Below are 18323 nucleotides of genomic sequence, written 5' to 3'. Positions count from 1 at the left end.
ACATGATCCCTGATTGCTATGAGAAGAATCAGTTCAGTATTTTTGTTCTTAGATTCCCCCTCCTTTGTCTTGCAGCTACTTGTGGCAGATTCCATTAACAATTGCAGTAGGAAATACGAGCCACATCTCATCAGAGGCAATTATATGGGTGTCTAACAAATCAGGTAAAAAACAAACTTTCCTCCCAGTGGAATCTCATAAAGCATACTTGTGTTTTCCTCAACTGTTTCTTTGGAATTGATCCTAGATAATTGGTTAGTTGCTGTGCACCCAGTTTTAGCTACTTGAAATGAATTACAAAAAAAGGAGAGTTGGGAAGGGAGGGAGGAGGAATGAAGGATGAGCAACAAGCAAGATTTATAATTGTCACAGAAGTTAGACAGTATAATGAAAAGCTTTTACATAGACGTGTGTACCTAAGTGCTAAGTATTTTATATTTGGCAACACATATCAAATCATTGATGAATGCAATTCACTTTATTGATTGGTGAAAGTTAAATGTAATATTTTTATAGCAAAGCATCTGATTAGTATGACTTAGTAAATGCAAAGTATTTAGAATTCTGGCATTTTTAACTCCGATCCATAGTCTGAACCAGGGCTAAGAAATGTTTACTGTTATTAAAGTTTCCTTATTGATCTATCAAAGTATTTCTTCTCTCTATTAGATAACCAGATGCTGGACCTCAAAAGTGCATTATTCTGCTTACTACTTATTTTCTCCCTCCTCAGTTCCTACGTGATCGTAATAGTTATTGTCCTGAGGACAGCTAGGGCTAGATACCAGTGGTTTTTTATCACCTAAAAAAGGAATCCTGCCATAGAAATTTCATGAAATATTTCTCTGTTTCCTTAGCAGTTCATGCTACATCAGCTGACAGTTTTGGACTGGAATTGAAGAGAGTGAGGGAAGAAATGTGGAAACTTGAATAGAATGATTATATGGAAGGGAAAAGAAGGATCCATGCATCCACTCGACACATGGGCTGCAGAGGGAAAACTGACCCCTTCTCGTAAAACTAGAAGGGTATAGAGGTTTCCCTCTGATAGAAATTTAACTGGAGAGAGGAAAGAGTCAAACCTGTATAAGCCTGTGTTTTTTCCTTTTTTTCTCTTTTATAAGTCACTGAAAGATAATAGTCACATAGAGCTTAGCAGCCAGCAGGACTAGAAATGAATGGTGCACGATCAGTGGAAATCTGAGTATCCCAGCTTTCTAGTGGTATAAGGTATGTGTTTTTTGCCCTGATCGTTTGCAGCCTATCAGAACATAACATGTTTTATGCTGCTCCTGTGATATAATGATCTAGAAATGTGCCTGGGACCAGGGCGCTTTTCATACCTGGGAAACATACTTTAGTCAGAGCATACAGATGCTGCCTCGCTTTGCAGAAATATATCGCATTGGCCATACTTTTTAATATTAACACCTCTGGAATACTTCAAAACCTGTTTACACTTTCACAGTCTGCCTTAATGACCTGCTCTACTTTTGTCCTTTAGGGCTTGATCGAACTCTCATTGAAGTTAATAGAAAGATTCCCACTGACTTCAGAGAGAGTTGATCATCTCATCTCATCTCATCTCATCTCATCTCATCTCATCTCATCTCATTAGGTTGTACATGCATGCCTCCTTCCCTTCACTCCTGCCTTGAAAGTTCAGTATATCACTATTATCTGCACAGTTGCTTCCTCATTGCCTTTTACTTGCAGAGTGCTGTGGAGGAACAAGTCCATAAAACCACTACCCACTCTTTTAAGATCTACTGCTCCTATCGGAATGCCTTCAAGAAATCAACAAATTAATGGTGGCCAGTGTGAGCAATGATTTTGGGGTGGCTGCTATATAGAAATTAAAGAGGAACCTTTCTGAGTCATCAGTTTCCTGTGTAGCGAATCAATGCCACTGTGATCTATTGTCATTATCCTTGTCCTTCCTTATTACTTTCTCACTCACTCACTTGCTGTACCTCATTGAAAATGAGACTGTAAACTTATGACTACAGCAAGGATGTCCTCTTGCTTCTGCTTATTGTTGTCTAGCTCAGCTGGAGAATTCATCAACATAAAAAAGTCAGTAAGAACATCCCTGGATGTACTCAGTGTATGATTCATTGTACGTGCTGTTATGTATTTGAGCTGGTTAGATGATTTTGATACTCCTGGAGATTTTCTGCAGCTGGTATGTTTGTTTCATGGGGATGTGGGTGGGATTCTGAGACTGGAAAGGGTGGTTTCCAGGATTGACTCTTGTGGATGGGAAGAATCCTGAAGACTTTCTGTTGTGCAGAGGACACAGTTTCAGTGTTGTCCCAGTGAGTAGTCTGGGAACAACTCTGCAAGCTGGAGGTGAAACAAACTACTCCAGAGGATATTTGGAAGATTGAGAGTGGTCACATTGTTCTTCAAGTGAGTGTAATTGAATGCGGATACTCAAATCAAATTTGGAGGAAATGCTGTTCATGAGGATGGTTTCCATGCCCTCTTTAGGAAGGAGTGGGCTTTTCTGTCTTGTTGACTAAACTGCTGTGCTAAAGAAGCTTCCAGTGTAACCTGAAGAGTGGATAGGAGATGATGAACAGCTGTCTGTTGTCTGTCATGTAATACTGATCACATACCTCATTTCAGCTGCCAATAATGAAGAGGGTCCATGTTAATGACTACCATTATGATATCTTGGCATATCACTTAAATTTTTCAATAAAATTAACCTTGTCTGTGTGTTATCTGAGAGAAAGGAAACCACAGCAGTTTTGAAATAGCTACCTATATTGCCATCAAGAAATACTCCTTTTTTGTGGTAGTTTAAATAACAATTTCCCAGGGGAGTACACCCCCTGCCTTGCAGTAGAGTTCACCAGGGATGCTTATTTGCTGATGGAAGAGTCTATTCCTTCACGTACATCCAGAAGGACAAGAGAGAGAATTACTGATTTTTACATCCTCTTTGCTACCGTGTCTGTGACCTCATCAAGGTATTGTAGGATGCCAGTTGGCATTTTCATGAACAAGGGATAAAAGACTGCTGTCCAGTCTTGTGAGAGCCACTGAATGTAGGATGCTTGGGTTGCTGCTCTCTACTCATCCTGGCAGCATCTGGTTACATACTAGAGATAGTGAGGCGTGCAGATCGCTGATTGTTCAATATGTTGAGCAGGATTAGTTCAGATAATTGCAGATCATCCCAGCTGCTGGCAACAGAGCTCATTCTGTCCACTCTTCACAACACCAAGGTGAAAGGACACATTGGAAATTACAACTATGCAGCGTCTTTTTGAGATGTAATTCATTGTCCTTTACAACAAGTCCTGTAGAGAGGACAGTGCCAGGCCTTGGCAACTTGTCTGACAAAGTGCATAATCTCCAAGATGTTTCATATTCAATGTAGCTCTTCACACCTGTTGGTGAAAAGTATGTAGTCGTAGTTTTGGAAGGTTTTCATTTTGCAAGTGCTTCTGCCAGTCTCTCTCTTCTCCTCACCCAGTAAGCATTTATGTAACCATTTCTCTACTCATCAGTTCATATACCAGATGACCCTTTTACTGGCTCAGTTTGTCTGGGCATGTGAAATGGAGCTGTCTCTTTTGCTCTCAGAGTGCTGCACAGATATGTCACCACCACCTTTTTCCCTGTTCACTCCCTATAGCCACGGATGAGGATGTTCTGCTTCAGGCGAGTGACAGCTATTAAACCTCTGAAAACTAAACCAGTCACAAAGGAGACATCTCATGATTAGCCTTCCTATCCATGCTGAGGTCAGAGACATCACACTAAGATAGCTGCAATGCTCTTTGCGCTACAGTCTTGCAGCTCTGCTGAATGATAGATTTCACCGGCACTGTGGAAATCATTGGCGTTACAAACTTCTGCTCTGTCATAGATCCAGGGCTTGTTTCTGTTCCTCCTAGATAAGTTGCCTCTATTGTGGTCGCTGTAATGATGTATGAACATAATGTCCACAGCGTTTTGGGATCAGCCCAAAATCAGAAGTGGATAAAAAGTCAAGGACCAGCTTTGAACTCAGCCCGCCCCCACAAGACGACTGCTTAGCAGGGCTTGCAGGAAGGTGTTGGCGATTGCTGCTGAAGGCGTACTAAGTGTGAAAGCACAGGCTCACCTGTCGCGTCTCTGCAAATCCAGGAGAAGTGACCTTAACCTCAAGTGAGGAGGTTTAGCTAGCATCCATTTCAAACGGGTGAGCAAGGCTTTGGACAAAGGCATACCTCCCGTTCCATGGACGTGACTGTTCTGGCACTCAGGCTCCAGGTAGCAAACATCTCCATGCGACTCAGCAAGTGCCACTGAACTGACTGACACAGCTTTACAATCTGCCTCCCTGCCCTTTCCATCCCCACCTCCTGGACCTTGACTGGTTTGTTATGTCCCAGGGAAATACTCCTCTGATGGATCTCCCTGCCTCTGGTAAAGTGACTCATTCAGACTCCTCTTAGTATCTCCACAGGATTGCCATGAGATGGGGGAAAGGAAGTTCAACAGGGCAATTGCCTTCCAAACAGCAAGTCCCAACTTACTACATTATGCCACCTCCTACTAGATAATCTCTGCTTTAACTGTAAGCCCCTTGACGGTCTGATTCTCCTCCATGAAGTGTTTTGTAGAAGACAGGTGCTTCTGAGCAGGGTTTGCAGGCTGCCCACTGGGAAACAGAGCATTAGTGCAGCATTAGAAAAATATCCTTACTTTTCCTTTCTGAGACTCAGCTGCTGAGCTTGACCCGTGTTGCTTCCAGACTCCACTCTTTTATCTTTCAAAAGCGGGAGGAAGGGAAACACTGTGAAGTAAAATAAATATATAGGTCCTTCTTTACAACTTTAGCCAGCCATATATCCCCTTATCCCAACAGCTGAGCAAAGATCCTAACAGAAGACTGCTGCTTACGTTGTGTATCACCTTAGACATTAGCAGTTCCATCATATAGGAATGTTAATAGATAGAAGGGTAGTCTGAGGAAAGAGTATGTGAGACAGAACATGATCATATTTCCTGATGTGCTCCATTTATTGTGTTGTTCACTATACCAAAACATTTTTTTTCAACATGGAGCTATGACAACATGGCAAGTGAGGTGGAAAGAACTTTTACTTCTGGTTTGCCTTCTCCCAGCAAGTATGAAAAGTTCTTGCAAAAAGATTTGCAGAATTTAGTTAAAGCCAGTATCTTTTCAGATCTATTTCACAAAATATTGTGGTTGTGATGAAATCCCTCATGGAACATTTTCTTTGTCAGAAAAATTTCACTTGCATGAAATTGTGCTACTCTTGTGCAGTTATTTTTGCAGGAAAATGGAGTCAGTTCTCCCAGTAGGGATTCTACCAACATAAACCAATATCCTAGTATGCTGGGGGTTGTATAAAATGAGTTAAAATAGCAACTGTGAGTCTGAACACTTGAAACGGTAGTAGAACTGTGTTTAGCCCACGCTCTTGTCAGCATTGGAGTAGTGTCTTGCAGAGGGGTGCCCTTCACCCAGACCTGCCTCACAAGGTGCTCATGTTGCCGTGCGGAGGAGCAGGCTTCCATCATTCCTGCTGGTTTTGATGGAGTTGAAGTTGCTCGAGAGCTGGGAGAGCTCAGAACTTCCAGCCATGTGCAGTTAGCACCAGCTGGAGGACTGTCTCACACTTCCAGAGCAGAGAAAATGAGAATCAGACCCTAACTGATTTTCTTACTTCAAAACAAATGTTATAAAATTTAATCATTTCCTCCTAAATATCTCCTATATGTATGTGGCAAAACTGGAAGTTTCAGAGCAGTGTTATTTTCTGAGGCATCCAGACCATGAAAATGACATGACCATGGAAAAACACTTTCTGATGGAAGAAGATTAAAAACATTTCCCTTTAATCTCAAATACAACTGTATATATATTTTAGATTGAATTTTAAGAGGTGAACTAAAACCATCAAAGATAGATTTCTTCCCAGATGAAATCTTTGTTGTTGTTTAGAAAGTCTTGAATGGTTTAATATAGGGTTTAACACTGAATGACTACCTTTTTCTTAACTATAATACTTGTAACAGGAAACTAATAAATGTGTTTGTGGTAAGTGGAGAAATTGCCCAGGTGTATAGAAATTTTCAGTGCTTTAATCACCAAAAGAAAGAATTTCTTTTATAGGAAGGCGTGAGAATTGACAGACTCAAACATCAAATTCCGGTAAATTATATAGAACTATGCGAAGCACATGCATCAGGCAGTCCCTTAAAATAACCACCTGCTTATATGAGCTGGAAAGGCGTGAAAGATTCCTGTCCTGTATGTCACGAGAAGGTCAACACATGAGTGGTCTTATCAAAAAATAATAGCAAGTGGTTATGGCTGGATTTAAACTGACCAAAACAGCAATAATGCCATCAAGCTTTGAAAAGATACTGTTCTCCATTAAAGCAATATGTGTTGGAGGTGTTGCACAGCTGTTACTTGTGAAATAGGTTATTTTGAACTTGTCATATTTGACTGGCAAGTATCATTCAGTACTGTATTAAAGCATAAGTAATTTCCTCACTTTGGAGATCAAAATTTAATACGAATGCTCAAACAACAAAAAATATATGTCTTTTTTTATTACATCTGATTTTGAAAATTTCCATTTCATGTATTTATTTACCCAGCTATTGATTAATGTGTGCTCATAGCCCACTTGGTATGCTTTTAGGTATCACAGCGGTGCAGGGATTAACCAGTTACAAGTAGCTACTTTCAGCCATGGTGGCATTTAAAGGTTAGTTTGCAACAGAAAAGCATGGTGGGAAAGCAGTACTGCGTTAAGGTGGTAGGATTTTCTGCCAGGTGTGAGCAGCCTGCTCCTGACCCCACGTGGCAGTACGCCCCTGAAGACCCAGAGAAACTCTAAAAGGTGTCGTTTCCCTCAGCAGTCTCTCCTAGATATAGAAGTGGGCATTTTTGGTGTTGCTCTTAAGAAACCCACTAGGTTGATAAGGAACATAGCTGAGGTTTAGGGGTGACAGGCTATATTCACAGCACCACACTGGGTAAACTAAATCTGGATGGGGTAGATCCAGATTCAAATTCCTTCTCTCCCTGTTTCACAGCAGATATTTGATCCAAATCTGTTCTAAGGAAGTGCCTTTAACACTATGCTGTAAATTGTTAATGATCTTTTACAGTATTTCTACAGTAATGTTTTTCTTTGTATAAGATTCAGTGATTTACACAGGAACCAGGATTCAAGGCTTCCGTAAGTAGGCTGGAGCAACTGGGTGATTCTGACTTCAGGTCCAGTGAAAAAAGGATTTAAACAGAGGAACAACTTCAGTATAGCAGCCTAAGAGAGTTTGCTTAGGACTGAGCTATATAGCCCAGTGTTTAACAGACCCCTGTGGAAGGAAGGACACCCGGTGTTAAAACCGTGTTCCAAATCGGATTGCGTGGCACAAGCAGCTTAGGTGCTTTGACAGTATGAACGCCTGGGAAGCCCACAGAGCTGTAGGACTTAATTCTGGTTTTCTCACTTAGTCACATTTCTGCAGGATACGTTGGCTCCTAAAGGATGTGTCTGCTTGGCGCTTTATCACAGATAACTAAATGGATGTAATCAATATTTTAACTCAAACCAGGGGCCTGTAGGCAACAATTGAGTTATTCTGGGCTTAATATTTCTAAGTGTATTTTTAAGAGATTTTAATGATGGCAGAACTACCTAGGTGAGAAGAGGACTTTCTTTTTTAATCCTGCAGCTTTTTATCTGAATTCGTGTGCATAACACAACTCCATGAATCTAAACATATAATTATGTGTTTTTAGGATTGGGGTGTTGCTGCTCTTTGTGTTTTTTGCACCTTAAAATGATAGTTATTTGTGTGTTTGCTAGAGATATTTAGTCAAGGGAGAAGCATAACTTTTATCTATAGTCCTAGTCATCTATTATTTCCTCAGAAATTACTTTTTTATAAGAAAGGCTGAAACAAATCAATTTCTTTAGTAAAGCAAAGTACTAGATAGTATGTGTGAATTGTTAAGACCGTATTGTTAACTTTTTTTACCATTCGTTACTTTCAGGGAATTCAAGCACACCAAACAATTCCCTGATGGAATTATGTTTAAAACAAATCTTATTTATTACTTTTTTATTTTTAAAAATGCATGAGAAGACTGCTCCTTTTTTCAACAGTGTACAAACTAATTTTATTATAGTAGAAGAAATCGTTGCTGAATTGTTAATGAGTTCTGGTTCATGATCAGTTTTGTCAGAATAATTGACTAGATTGAAGGCTTCTTCAAGAGACATTGAAGCCTGAGGCTTCATTCCATGATGATTCTTTCCATAGTGACAGAAGTGTGTGTTGTGAGTTCAGGGTGATTTTGTTGTTGAAATCCCTAGTCCTGCAAATAGTTGTGGACTGCCTGACTGTGCAAATACTGGAATAAATTTAGACTTTCAGCCCCAAAGCGATTACTTAAAAAGAGAGGAAAGGGGAGGAACAGGTTAGTTGATACAAGGTTAATCGGTCTAGCTCTAAAGGGGAGCCTCTCAGTGGTTAGTAGCTAGAAGCTGTACAACTGGAAATACTTTAATTTAAAATCCAGTATAAAAGCTTCATCGACTACCTGCAGAAACATTTAAGATTTTTTTTTTTTTTTTAATCACAGGTTTAGTCTTCTCCCTATAGCACATCCATTGAATTATTGGAGTTATGGTTGTAGAAAGCTATTTTAGCATGGCCAGAATCAAGGTACCAGACTTAAAATGGGCACCTCTCATATAAATACTATTTGCCAGAAAAAAAACACCCTTGGAGTTCTGTGTGGGTTAAAGGTCCCCATACGAATGTCAGTTGGCGTCTTTCTCTACATCAGAACAGATAAAGGAAATTATTAATCAAACACAATGTTTTTGTTAGTCTTTGAATTAATTTTACTGCCTTCATGGATATTTAAAGGAGAGAATTTAACAGATATGTCTTTAGAATTTTTAAATTTAAAACCAAGTCCCCTTCCCATCTTGTTCTTTGTTTCCAGAACACCACAGAATTCCTGCTTTGGAAGAGGCAAATTGGTTGCTGGGAAACATCAACCAGACTGGCTACTTTAGAGTTAATTATGACATTAGGAATTGGAGGCTGCTAATTAATCAACTAACAAGGAACCATGAGGTAAGCTCCTCTTCTCATACCTAAAATCTGCTTTGATGAAACCTCACTGTTTCATCACCCTAAATGGTTCAATTTTTGTGCTTGCCCCTCACAGGTTATCTCTGTCAGTAATCGAGCAGGCTTGATTGACGATGCATTCAATCTAGCCAGGTATGTTTCCTGAAGATAATCTATCCTCATACACATTGCTGCAATAACTCAAGCAATCATTAACTCAGCAGTTGAGTGTGTTTCGACGTTAAATATATTTTAAACACACTTTAGTTCTTTTCCCCTCCCTTTTTTTTTTGTATGGGACATAAACATGGTCTATAGCACATTCACGGCTCTTGATCAATAATTGCCATAGGGTATTTCCGAGTCTGGAGAGATCTGATCAATTTTGCAGCAAGTTCAATTTAACACTTTGGAGATAAATAATCTCTTTCCTCTTTCTCTAATGAATGAGGGTTTTTTCTTCTGTTTCTCCCTAATGCCCTGCTTCTCCTTTTTTTATAACTGACCCTTGTGCTGTATTTAATTTGTGATGGAAGGCACCTTCAAGCTTCAGGAATTTTTTTTGCCCTGACTTGTACTGTTATATCATTTTTCCAATATCTTTCTTTTCTTGTTATCTGCTAGAACAGACTCTTTTTTCTGCATGATGCTTTTCACACAGAATGGAAAATCAGAGTTCTGTTGAGCGTTTCTGGAATTTATACAACATTTTGTGTTTTACTATGATTAGAGTTAATTATTAACACATATAGTGCTGGTTAGGTAATGCCATCTTTACAATTTGAGGCAATGGAATTGTCCCCATTTTGAAATCAGGACATCCAATATGTTGGTAGTGAAAGTGTAAAGTGAGAGGAACGTAGTGGAACATTTCAAACTTTTTGATTCTTGAGGTACCTGGGAACATTGCATCAGTAAAACACTGTGATGTCAGAGACAGCATGAAAAGAATTCCTGATATTACTGGCTTTTCTGTTTGCTAGCGTATTTATAGCCATATTTGAGCAGGGGCTTGCAAGAATCAGCAGTACTGAGGTACATTTCACTACAAATGGTCACCGGAGATGTTTGAGATTCAGGCACGGTGTCACACAGAAATTATGGCTCAGTGATGTTCCAGCATCACTGCAGTAAAACACAGTTCTGTGCCCTACCACTCTGTTCCTGCTGCCAGTGCTAGACTGAATATATGACATAAACTAGTGATTAGCCCCTGCTTAACAGTCCAGAGATGTAGTAGGGAAGGAGGCATCATGGGGAGTGAAGGAGTATCCATTTGCTTTCTGCAGCGCCCTTCATTCTTGCCTTGTGGCATCTTCCCATTGGCAACAGTAAAGGACTAGAAATAGGTCATCACTTCAGATTTCAGTGGACCGTGATTTGTGTACTCTCTGGCTAGTAGAATATTGCAGAGTATTCTGAAATATCTAGACTATTAGAAGAACTACTAAATGTTCAGTAATGTAACAGTCTGTTCCAATTTTATTTGGTTATGGCACCTCAGAGAAGTAGTGTGCAGTTGCACAGAATCAGTGTGGTGCTTTCTTCTTTTTCCATGCACTGAACGCAGTCAGATGTGGCCAGACTTCCCTGAAAATCTAGACACTGAAAAAAGCTGTTTCTTAAGCTTGTAGGTGAGTGTTTTTCTTCTGAGTCCATACTGAGCCAGTGCTCTAGGATGTCGTGTTCATGAAGTGTAAAGGCAAGGTCTTGAATAAAGGCCCAACCTGCATTGTCTGGCCAAGTTTTGTCTACCTAAAAACCTCCCAGAGATTAGATGAGTAATGCATTCCCAACTTGCTTTCCAAAGCAGTTTTATGGTGATACTGGATCCTGCTGCTTTTCTGGAGGTAACTACGCCAGAGCTCTGTGAAGTCTTTCTCAAGATTTCACATTGTAAAAACTTAACTTTCTTTTGTTAACGATGAGCTGCAGCGGACTGCTGCTACATTTGCTACTCATGCACCATGGAAAAAAGTAGTTGAGCTAAATATTTACAGCGTATACACATGTGCATACATGGATATTACTTATGAGGAAATATTCTTCCAAGAGGGATACGTAGCTAGATCCCTGTTTCTTTAAAATCTCTGCACAGACTCCTGTCAGTAGTATTACCTTGAGTACATGCCTTACAAGCCAGTCTGGGTGGAGGAAAGATCTGCATGTTTGCAAACAGTAGATTTATGCTCTGTATTTCAAGAGTAGCAATAAGATATGTGGAGCTGGCTAAACTTGCCATATAGGGTATACTTTTTGTTGATCTTTTTTTTACTTTATTCATCTATCATCTTTCCTATTAAAAAACTCCCAAACAATTACAGTGATGCTGAAGTTAGTCTAATTGGCTAGCTGACTATATGATACCTTTTTAAGAAGAGTTTGGTATTTTTTGTTTTCATTTCCCCTGTCGCAGACAAAGAAAGACCAAGAATAGGTCTAATGCTTGCTCTGTTCCTTTATCAGGAGTAGGACTAGAGAGGCATTAAAGACTGTTAGAAGAGGGTTGTGTTGGGGGCAGGCCTTGATGGCAGAGCACCTGAAATTCTGGGAGTACGAAAGCAGATGGAAAACTCTTGCTGGGACAAGCAATGGGGAATCGCACACTGACGCTGCGGTGTGGCACAGCTGCCCCTGCTGTGTTGGGTGCTCCAACGTGATGCTGCAGTGTTCCTAAAACAAGGTCCGAGGGCTATCAAAATCACATAGACCCTTTCAGTTTCCTCAAAAAGTCAGTGTTCAGAAGGCCACCATCGGCCTAAAAGCAGCTTAGCTTCCCTCCCCTTGGCTGCGAGGGGCAGTGCAGAAAGTCGCTTCACTTTCTTTTGGAGCAGTACCATGGTTTGGATGTTACCTGCCTCATGGATGCCGTGCTGATTCAGTCTCGTCTCTGATGCACAGCATGTGTTTCTCCCTGCCTATATACGTGATGGGGAGATCAAACGTGTACAATATTGTCTCTGACTGTGACGTGAGAAAAGGTGAGTAACCTTATTGACCAGGCATAGAGGTAATAATTGGTAGTTTAGACCTGACTTCTGAGAAGACTGGCTGTTTTTAAGGGTAATTCAGTCCTCAGTTGTGGTCCCGAGTTGCACCGATATATTATCTTCTTGTCTACAACTATAAACATACACATTTTGAGAGAGAGAACTGTGGAATACATACTTTTATTTTAATCCCTAGGTATTATTTTCAGTGATAAAATAATGCAAAAATGAAAACATAACTTCTTAAATTCATGCTGGTCCTTTTTAAAAGAATTTCTAACATAAATCTTTTTACTGTACTGAAGAGACTGGATTTCTTCAAAATACCCCGTCCTTCTTAGAAACTTCTGAAGTACTCCCTAGTGTGTTGTTGAAATTGATACAGATAATGTCCATTCCACACCAGAAGGGTTTGACTCAATTTTTCCACTGTCCTAGTATGGTATGTCTTAATATGATATTTCTATGTAGTTTTACTGCTAATTGATTTTGTCTGTAGAACAAGTACAGGTCTTATCTTTAGTGAAATTTAATAATATTTAGATCTGGAGAAAGATGAAAAAATTGCTCATATAAATTATTTTGGAGCACCACATTTTATTTTTTTTTAAAAAAAAGGTGTGTTTGATTTCATTCCTCCAAAATGTTTATTATCCTTTTACTGTCCAGCATAGTGATTTCTCCAAAATTAACAACATAAATGAATTGATGCCTCCAAGGAATATTTTAAGCTCTGTAACTTTAATTTCATAAAGTTTTGCCCATTTTATATGGAAATATATTCCTCCTTCTTCCTTCTTGGTGTATTTTGGTTCCATAAAATTAATCAAGCAGAGTTGAATTGAATAATGGCAATAAAAGAAAGCTACAGCTTGCCCACTGTGTTTGAATTCTTCCAAGCTTCTTTGTGTTTCAGATTTTTAAACGTAATTCTGTTCTCAGCTGTAGTACATGCACACACCCTGAGGACCTGGAGAGCTGTAGCCTTGGCAGTAACATAGCTTATGGAAATAGATGCCCCAAATTCTTGAGCAAGAATAGCACCTTGGCACTCTCTCTTCCCTTCTTGAAGATCCTTTATCTTTTGGGGATGTTTTGTATCAAATTTCAGTACAATTTGAAAATACCTTGATTGTAGTAAATGGGATGTGTTGACTGAGAAAGCCAAGAGAAGACAAATAGAACTGTGGTTTTCTTCTAAGCTTAAACTGAGCAGAGGGCCGTTCAGATAGCTCCAATAAGTAGTGTCACAGGAAATAACAAAGATCCTACTGTTTCTTGAGTAGTGTTGTCAGCTTCTCCTGTCTTTCTCTTTCCTTAGGATAAGGGGTCAGTTAGTGAGTATGTGAGGTGGGATGTCTCCCACTTTACTTTAGGCAGCCTGAAGGTAGACCTGTAAATCTGAGCTTGTCACCTTGCAGTGCACTGACAGTTAGTGGAGAGACATGTGCACCTGACCTCTCAAAGCCACTTAACCACATAGGATAAGATAAATTACCCTCCTAATGTCAGGAGTGTTGTGTCACCCCTAGTTCTTCCTTGCTGGACTCTAAATCTTCATATTCACTTCCCCTCATTAAACTGGTTGACTTAATCTGATATTATGTCAAAGAAATAGGTCTGGTTTGTATTCAGTGTTAATCAGTGTTGGATCAGATGTGACTGTGGATACCTATTTTACTTTCATCTAAAATAGTTACTGTTCTTTCCAGTTCTGGAAGAATCCATGAGTTTTGTCTCTTGAAACCTAATGTGTGTCTCATACCCCGTTGATCCTGCTTGCACCATAGTCAGCTCACCGTGTTAAGGTGGCAGGTGCTTTGTTTGCCTGCCAGCTGCTCAGGAAACCCTTTTTTTCATGCTGACAATCTGTCTTGGTATCGATTAATATCATATCTTCTGTTCTGCGATTGAAGAGATAGTGGTGGAGTTCCTCAGATACTCAGATTTTCCTGTCGGTTCCCTTTTGGGTGGGTCATAGGCCTAGTGACAGCGCAGTGCATGTCAAGACTACACTCATTGGTTACACATTGACAAAGGCCAAAGATAAAACTGATAGTAGTGTTTGGATATATCTTAGCAGCATTTCTTTGATGTTTATCAGAAGCTTTTTCTTAACTGGATTTGTGAGAAAGCATGAAGCAGTGTTGTTAAGTAATTGTTCTGCTCCAGGGATGGATGGCCATGTTGGAGTGCTGTCCATTTCCTTTCACAGGTTAGGGGGAGAGTGAGCTATAGTCTCTTCAGATGAAGTTTTTTTAGGCCAGAAAAGCTTGCCCCTGTAGACTTCACAAATATAGGGAGCTGTGTCAGACATGAGCAACGACAAAAAAATACACCTTCAGAATTATCTGTGAACTAAGCAACTTCCCTGCTGCAGATGGCCTTCACGAGAGTTCCTCTCTCTCAGAATTTCATTCACCAGGCCAAACCCAGGAACCTGGTGCAGATATATGATGAGTTATAATGATTGTTTTCCTGCCGTTAATCAGTTCTTCTTGGCTTGCTTCTTTCCAAGCTGTGAGTTCTGCTGACTCTAGAAAACCAAAGTCTGAGGGTAAGGGAAAAGGCAGTGCCAACATAACTTTCAATATATAAATCCAGATTCTCTCCCTTGACATAAATTCATCTTTAACAGCTGGTGCATTTGACTCCAAGGTTGATTCCAGAAGTAAAATACCAAAGTAAGCTACTGCTCACTCCAGATCACCTTCTCACCAACTTGAAAAGAAAAACTCATTTAAAAAGTAAGTCTCAGTTAACCAAGTATAGCCTTTGGGATCTGGAAAATCATGTCTTTAGGACCCTTTGTTTTATTTATTTCTTTAAAAAAAAAAAGCCAACAAATCAAAGCCAACCCTTTCCTTATTCCTTAAGCTAATTCCTGGATGTGGAGTATTGCCACTCGGGCAAAAACATCTTATCCATTCAGCTACCTGAGGCAGCCCCACCCCCCATAATGATTAGCTGATCTTATTTCTGAAAACTGAGAGTTATCTTGTAACTAAGTCTCTAGTTTATACTCTTCTGTATAAAATCCAGAATTACTACTGCTAAATTGGAAGAATGTTTTCTTGAAGTTTCTGGTGGAAATACGTGCATAACAAAACTAAACTATGGGGTTGAAGTGATCTTCATTGTTGTTTTCCTTCTCCAGAGATTAAGATTTCACTTACTGTAGCATTTGAAGTCTTCCAACGTATCTGGTCTAATTGGTTCCATGTTACATTTGTTTGTGTTACTTAAAGTCCTGTTCAGTGTAATGTCAGGAACGGTCAAGGCACTTGAGACCCCATTTAAAATTCTGGGGCTGGATAATAAGTAGGTGACAAAGGTAGAAGTTCTCATCTAGCCCAATTAATGTACTTCAAAATGTTTCAAAATTTCAACAGCCACATCCAGGGTTGTTGACCTTGTTTTGCTTGGGTATTCATAAACAATCATATAGGGTCCATTTAAATGCATAAACTGCAGTTTTACTCCAGCCATCATTATTACTCCTGATCACATTTGCTGGTAGTTCAACACAGAGGCAAACAACAGGTATGTTAAGCAGCTCCCTTAATTAGTGCCTCTGAGTACCAGCTAAGGGAGCGAGTATTAGTTCGATAGTTTGTATCATGCTTGATTAATAGTGGTATAGATTTACTATTTTAATAAATGAGGCCCCATCTAAATTATTTCAGCAGATGCCATAGTAACTCTCTTTCACTGTCAGGCAAATTTTGGTGATGGTTCACCAGCAATTGATTTAGATATGGCTTCCTACAGAAGTTGTTGGATTTCCTTTGACATAAATACTCTCTCAGTGGGCCAGAGCAGCTGCGCCTTTTTTCAAGAAAATAGAAAGCTACAAATATTTTAAGGTAGCCATCATTCATTCCATATGCTGCGTGTCAGTCCATATGTTCTCTGACATATCACAGCCTTGATATCTGCTTTATGTGGAGATACACATTTCAGCAAACGTTTGCGTATGTTTGTACAAGAATCAAAGCGATTCTTGAGAGTAAGCACACTTAAGAGTCAATTCTGCTTTTGTAGTATGTATCATATGTGCATCTGATCCTGTTGCATAGCTAGGAGCAGTAAAGCAAATTGTACAGCACATTCCAGGGAAGTGCTGGTGCTGCGAGAGCATCCTGGACAATAGAAAAGCCTGTTAAGAGCTCAGGAAGAAGTTGGAGAAGACTCTTCAGCATGTACAAAAGAGAAACTGTATATCTGAGTTCTCTGCAGAGTGTTTAGTGCAGAGTAGGGTAGGTGGGGGTAGGTCTTGGTCTAGTATACGTCTGTCCTGTAGAAGTGGGTGATGTTGTTCATGCATATCCCCACAAAATTTGCCTATGCTTCACTTATTTCTGGTACTTCTGAGTTACTATAGCAGTAATTGTTTTATCCTGTAAATGACATTAACTTAGCCGAACCCAGAATAAACTGTCAGGAAAACATGACTCTGGTTTCAAGGGAGTGAAAGAATTATTTTTAGCTAATGGTTGTTAGCCCATTGTCTTTTCACCCCATGGTCTTGGTCTGTTACAGTTCAAGCTGGTCCCTGAAGTCAGCTTGGTATGGATGTATCCGTGTTGCAGTGCAGATGTCAGGGACTGCTATGTAATGACAGGGTAAGGGAACAGTCTGTGAAATTTGTTTTGGGAACATTAATTAAACCAGGTCTGAATTACACTTCAAGAGAATGTTTAACTTGGAGTTTGAGGTTAAACAAGAGGAGGAGAGTGGCACGAGTGGAGCTTGCTGAAGGCTTCTTAGCAACTTTGAGTATTGGAAAGGGGGCTGAGAGGTGCAAATATGGCTTCAGGAATCTGTGTGTTGGTGGGGCAGGGAGAAGTCTTCATCCAGCCTCACAATGTATGCCATTCTGTGGGGGCCCTATCCTCTCCCACCTAGCATACACCTGTTCCCTGTGCCTTCCTCTCATCTACAGACCCCTTTTTCTTCTCTGCAGCTGCCTGGTCAGCCCTTTTCCCCACCTCCCTCTCGTGTCCTCTCACAATAAGCAGCTTTTTTACCTCCTTACCCTTATCCCAGAACCCATTACTTTTCTTTCTGATGGGTCTGGCCGGACTAGTATGGAAAGCAAAAGACCCTGCTGCTACCTTTGTCAAGGTAGCAGCAATGAGCCACCCTGAGAGGCTGGAGGTGCTGCTCTAAACACCCTGTCCTTTCCCAGCATCAGCAAAGGATATATGAATAAAAGGCAAGAACCAGCTTCTCTAGCTAGAACGGACAATGCCAATGCCTCATCAGCATAAACAAAATAGTCTGCCACCTTAGGCTACTGACTGCTTTGCCTGCTGTTTTGACCTGACTGCACCATTGCTTCTCAGAAATGATCCTACTTTTTGGGCTCATCCGATTGCTGTTGGCCAGGATTGTTGTCCAGAGGAGGTCTGGTCTTTGTGAGTGTATGCTCTATCCGCTTGGCAGAACATACTGCCAGGGTGAACTTTTGAATTCAAAGTGCAGATTATAGTTTCAAGTTTTTTGGTCGTCTTCTGGTGATTTTATAAAGCAGTTTTTTAAACTGTAGACTAAGGTCCCTTCACTTGATAAAATTTAAGAGAAGTCTTGGGAATCAATATTGTGTCAGTTTAGCTCCTTCCTATTTGGCTAGAAGTATGTTTTCCTCTACCCAGAAATCAAGCAATAAATGACAGGAAGGACCGTGTTACGACTAAGGCACCGCACAGGGAGTGGAGAAACCTGGGATGCTGTTTCTGCTATAGACTTCCTAGGTGATCTTGGTAAAATCACTTGAACTGTTTGTGTCTGTTTTCTCTCTGTAAAATGGAGATAAGAGAATAGGTGAGGGTTTGTGAGAATTTCAGAGAGTCTTTTATTATAAATATGTTTATCTGTAAATTGCTTTTACAGAAATAATATCCAATTCTATAGATACTCTCGCAAACAAAATTCAGATTGTATGTGTATTTTCAAGATCAGGCTTCTGTGCTTTCCATATGAAGTTTCTAGCTTTTAAACACACATTTCACTTGGATGACTGGTATGCAAATTATAAACATTAGAACAGGAAAAAAGAGAGATATGAAAAAGTATTGTGCATTGGCTTAGACAGGTGTATTCTGCGCTGGGTAAAAAACTGGCTGGATGGCCGGGCCCAGAGAGTTGTGGTGAATGGAGTTACATCCAGTTGGCGGCCGGTCACGAGCGGTGTTC

The 18323-nt window shown here is 40.1% G+C and overlaps 1 protein-coding gene across 1 annotated transcript in view; it reads left to right on the top strand.

The window, feature by feature from the left end:
• TRHDE (thyrotropin releasing hormone degrading enzyme) overlaps positions 1 to 18323 on the top strand; it is a gene marked incomplete at its 5' end in the record, with an annotated part of 227475 nt that overhangs the window by 174528 nt on the left and 34624 nt on the right. The window contains 3 exons of the mRNA XM_009273209.2: positions 76 to 164; positions 9005 to 9138; positions 9233 to 9288. Coding sequence (XP_009271484.2) covers positions 76 to 164; positions 9005 to 9138; positions 9233 to 9288 — 279 coding nt within the window. The remainder of the gene's footprint in view (positions 1 to 75; positions 165 to 9004; positions 9139 to 9232; positions 9289 to 18323) is intronic.

This window comes from Aptenodytes forsteri, unplaced genomic scaffold, assembly GCF_000699145.1.
Source record: "Aptenodytes forsteri isolate BGI_AS27 unplaced genomic scaffold, ASM69914v1 Scaffold366, whole genome shotgun sequence".
NCBI classification, from domain to species: domain Eukaryota; kingdom Metazoa; phylum Chordata; class Aves; order Sphenisciformes; family Spheniscidae; genus Aptenodytes; species Aptenodytes forsteri.
Note: the sequence above shows the minus strand (reverse complement) of the source record. Positions and strands in the feature narration are given on the sequence as shown.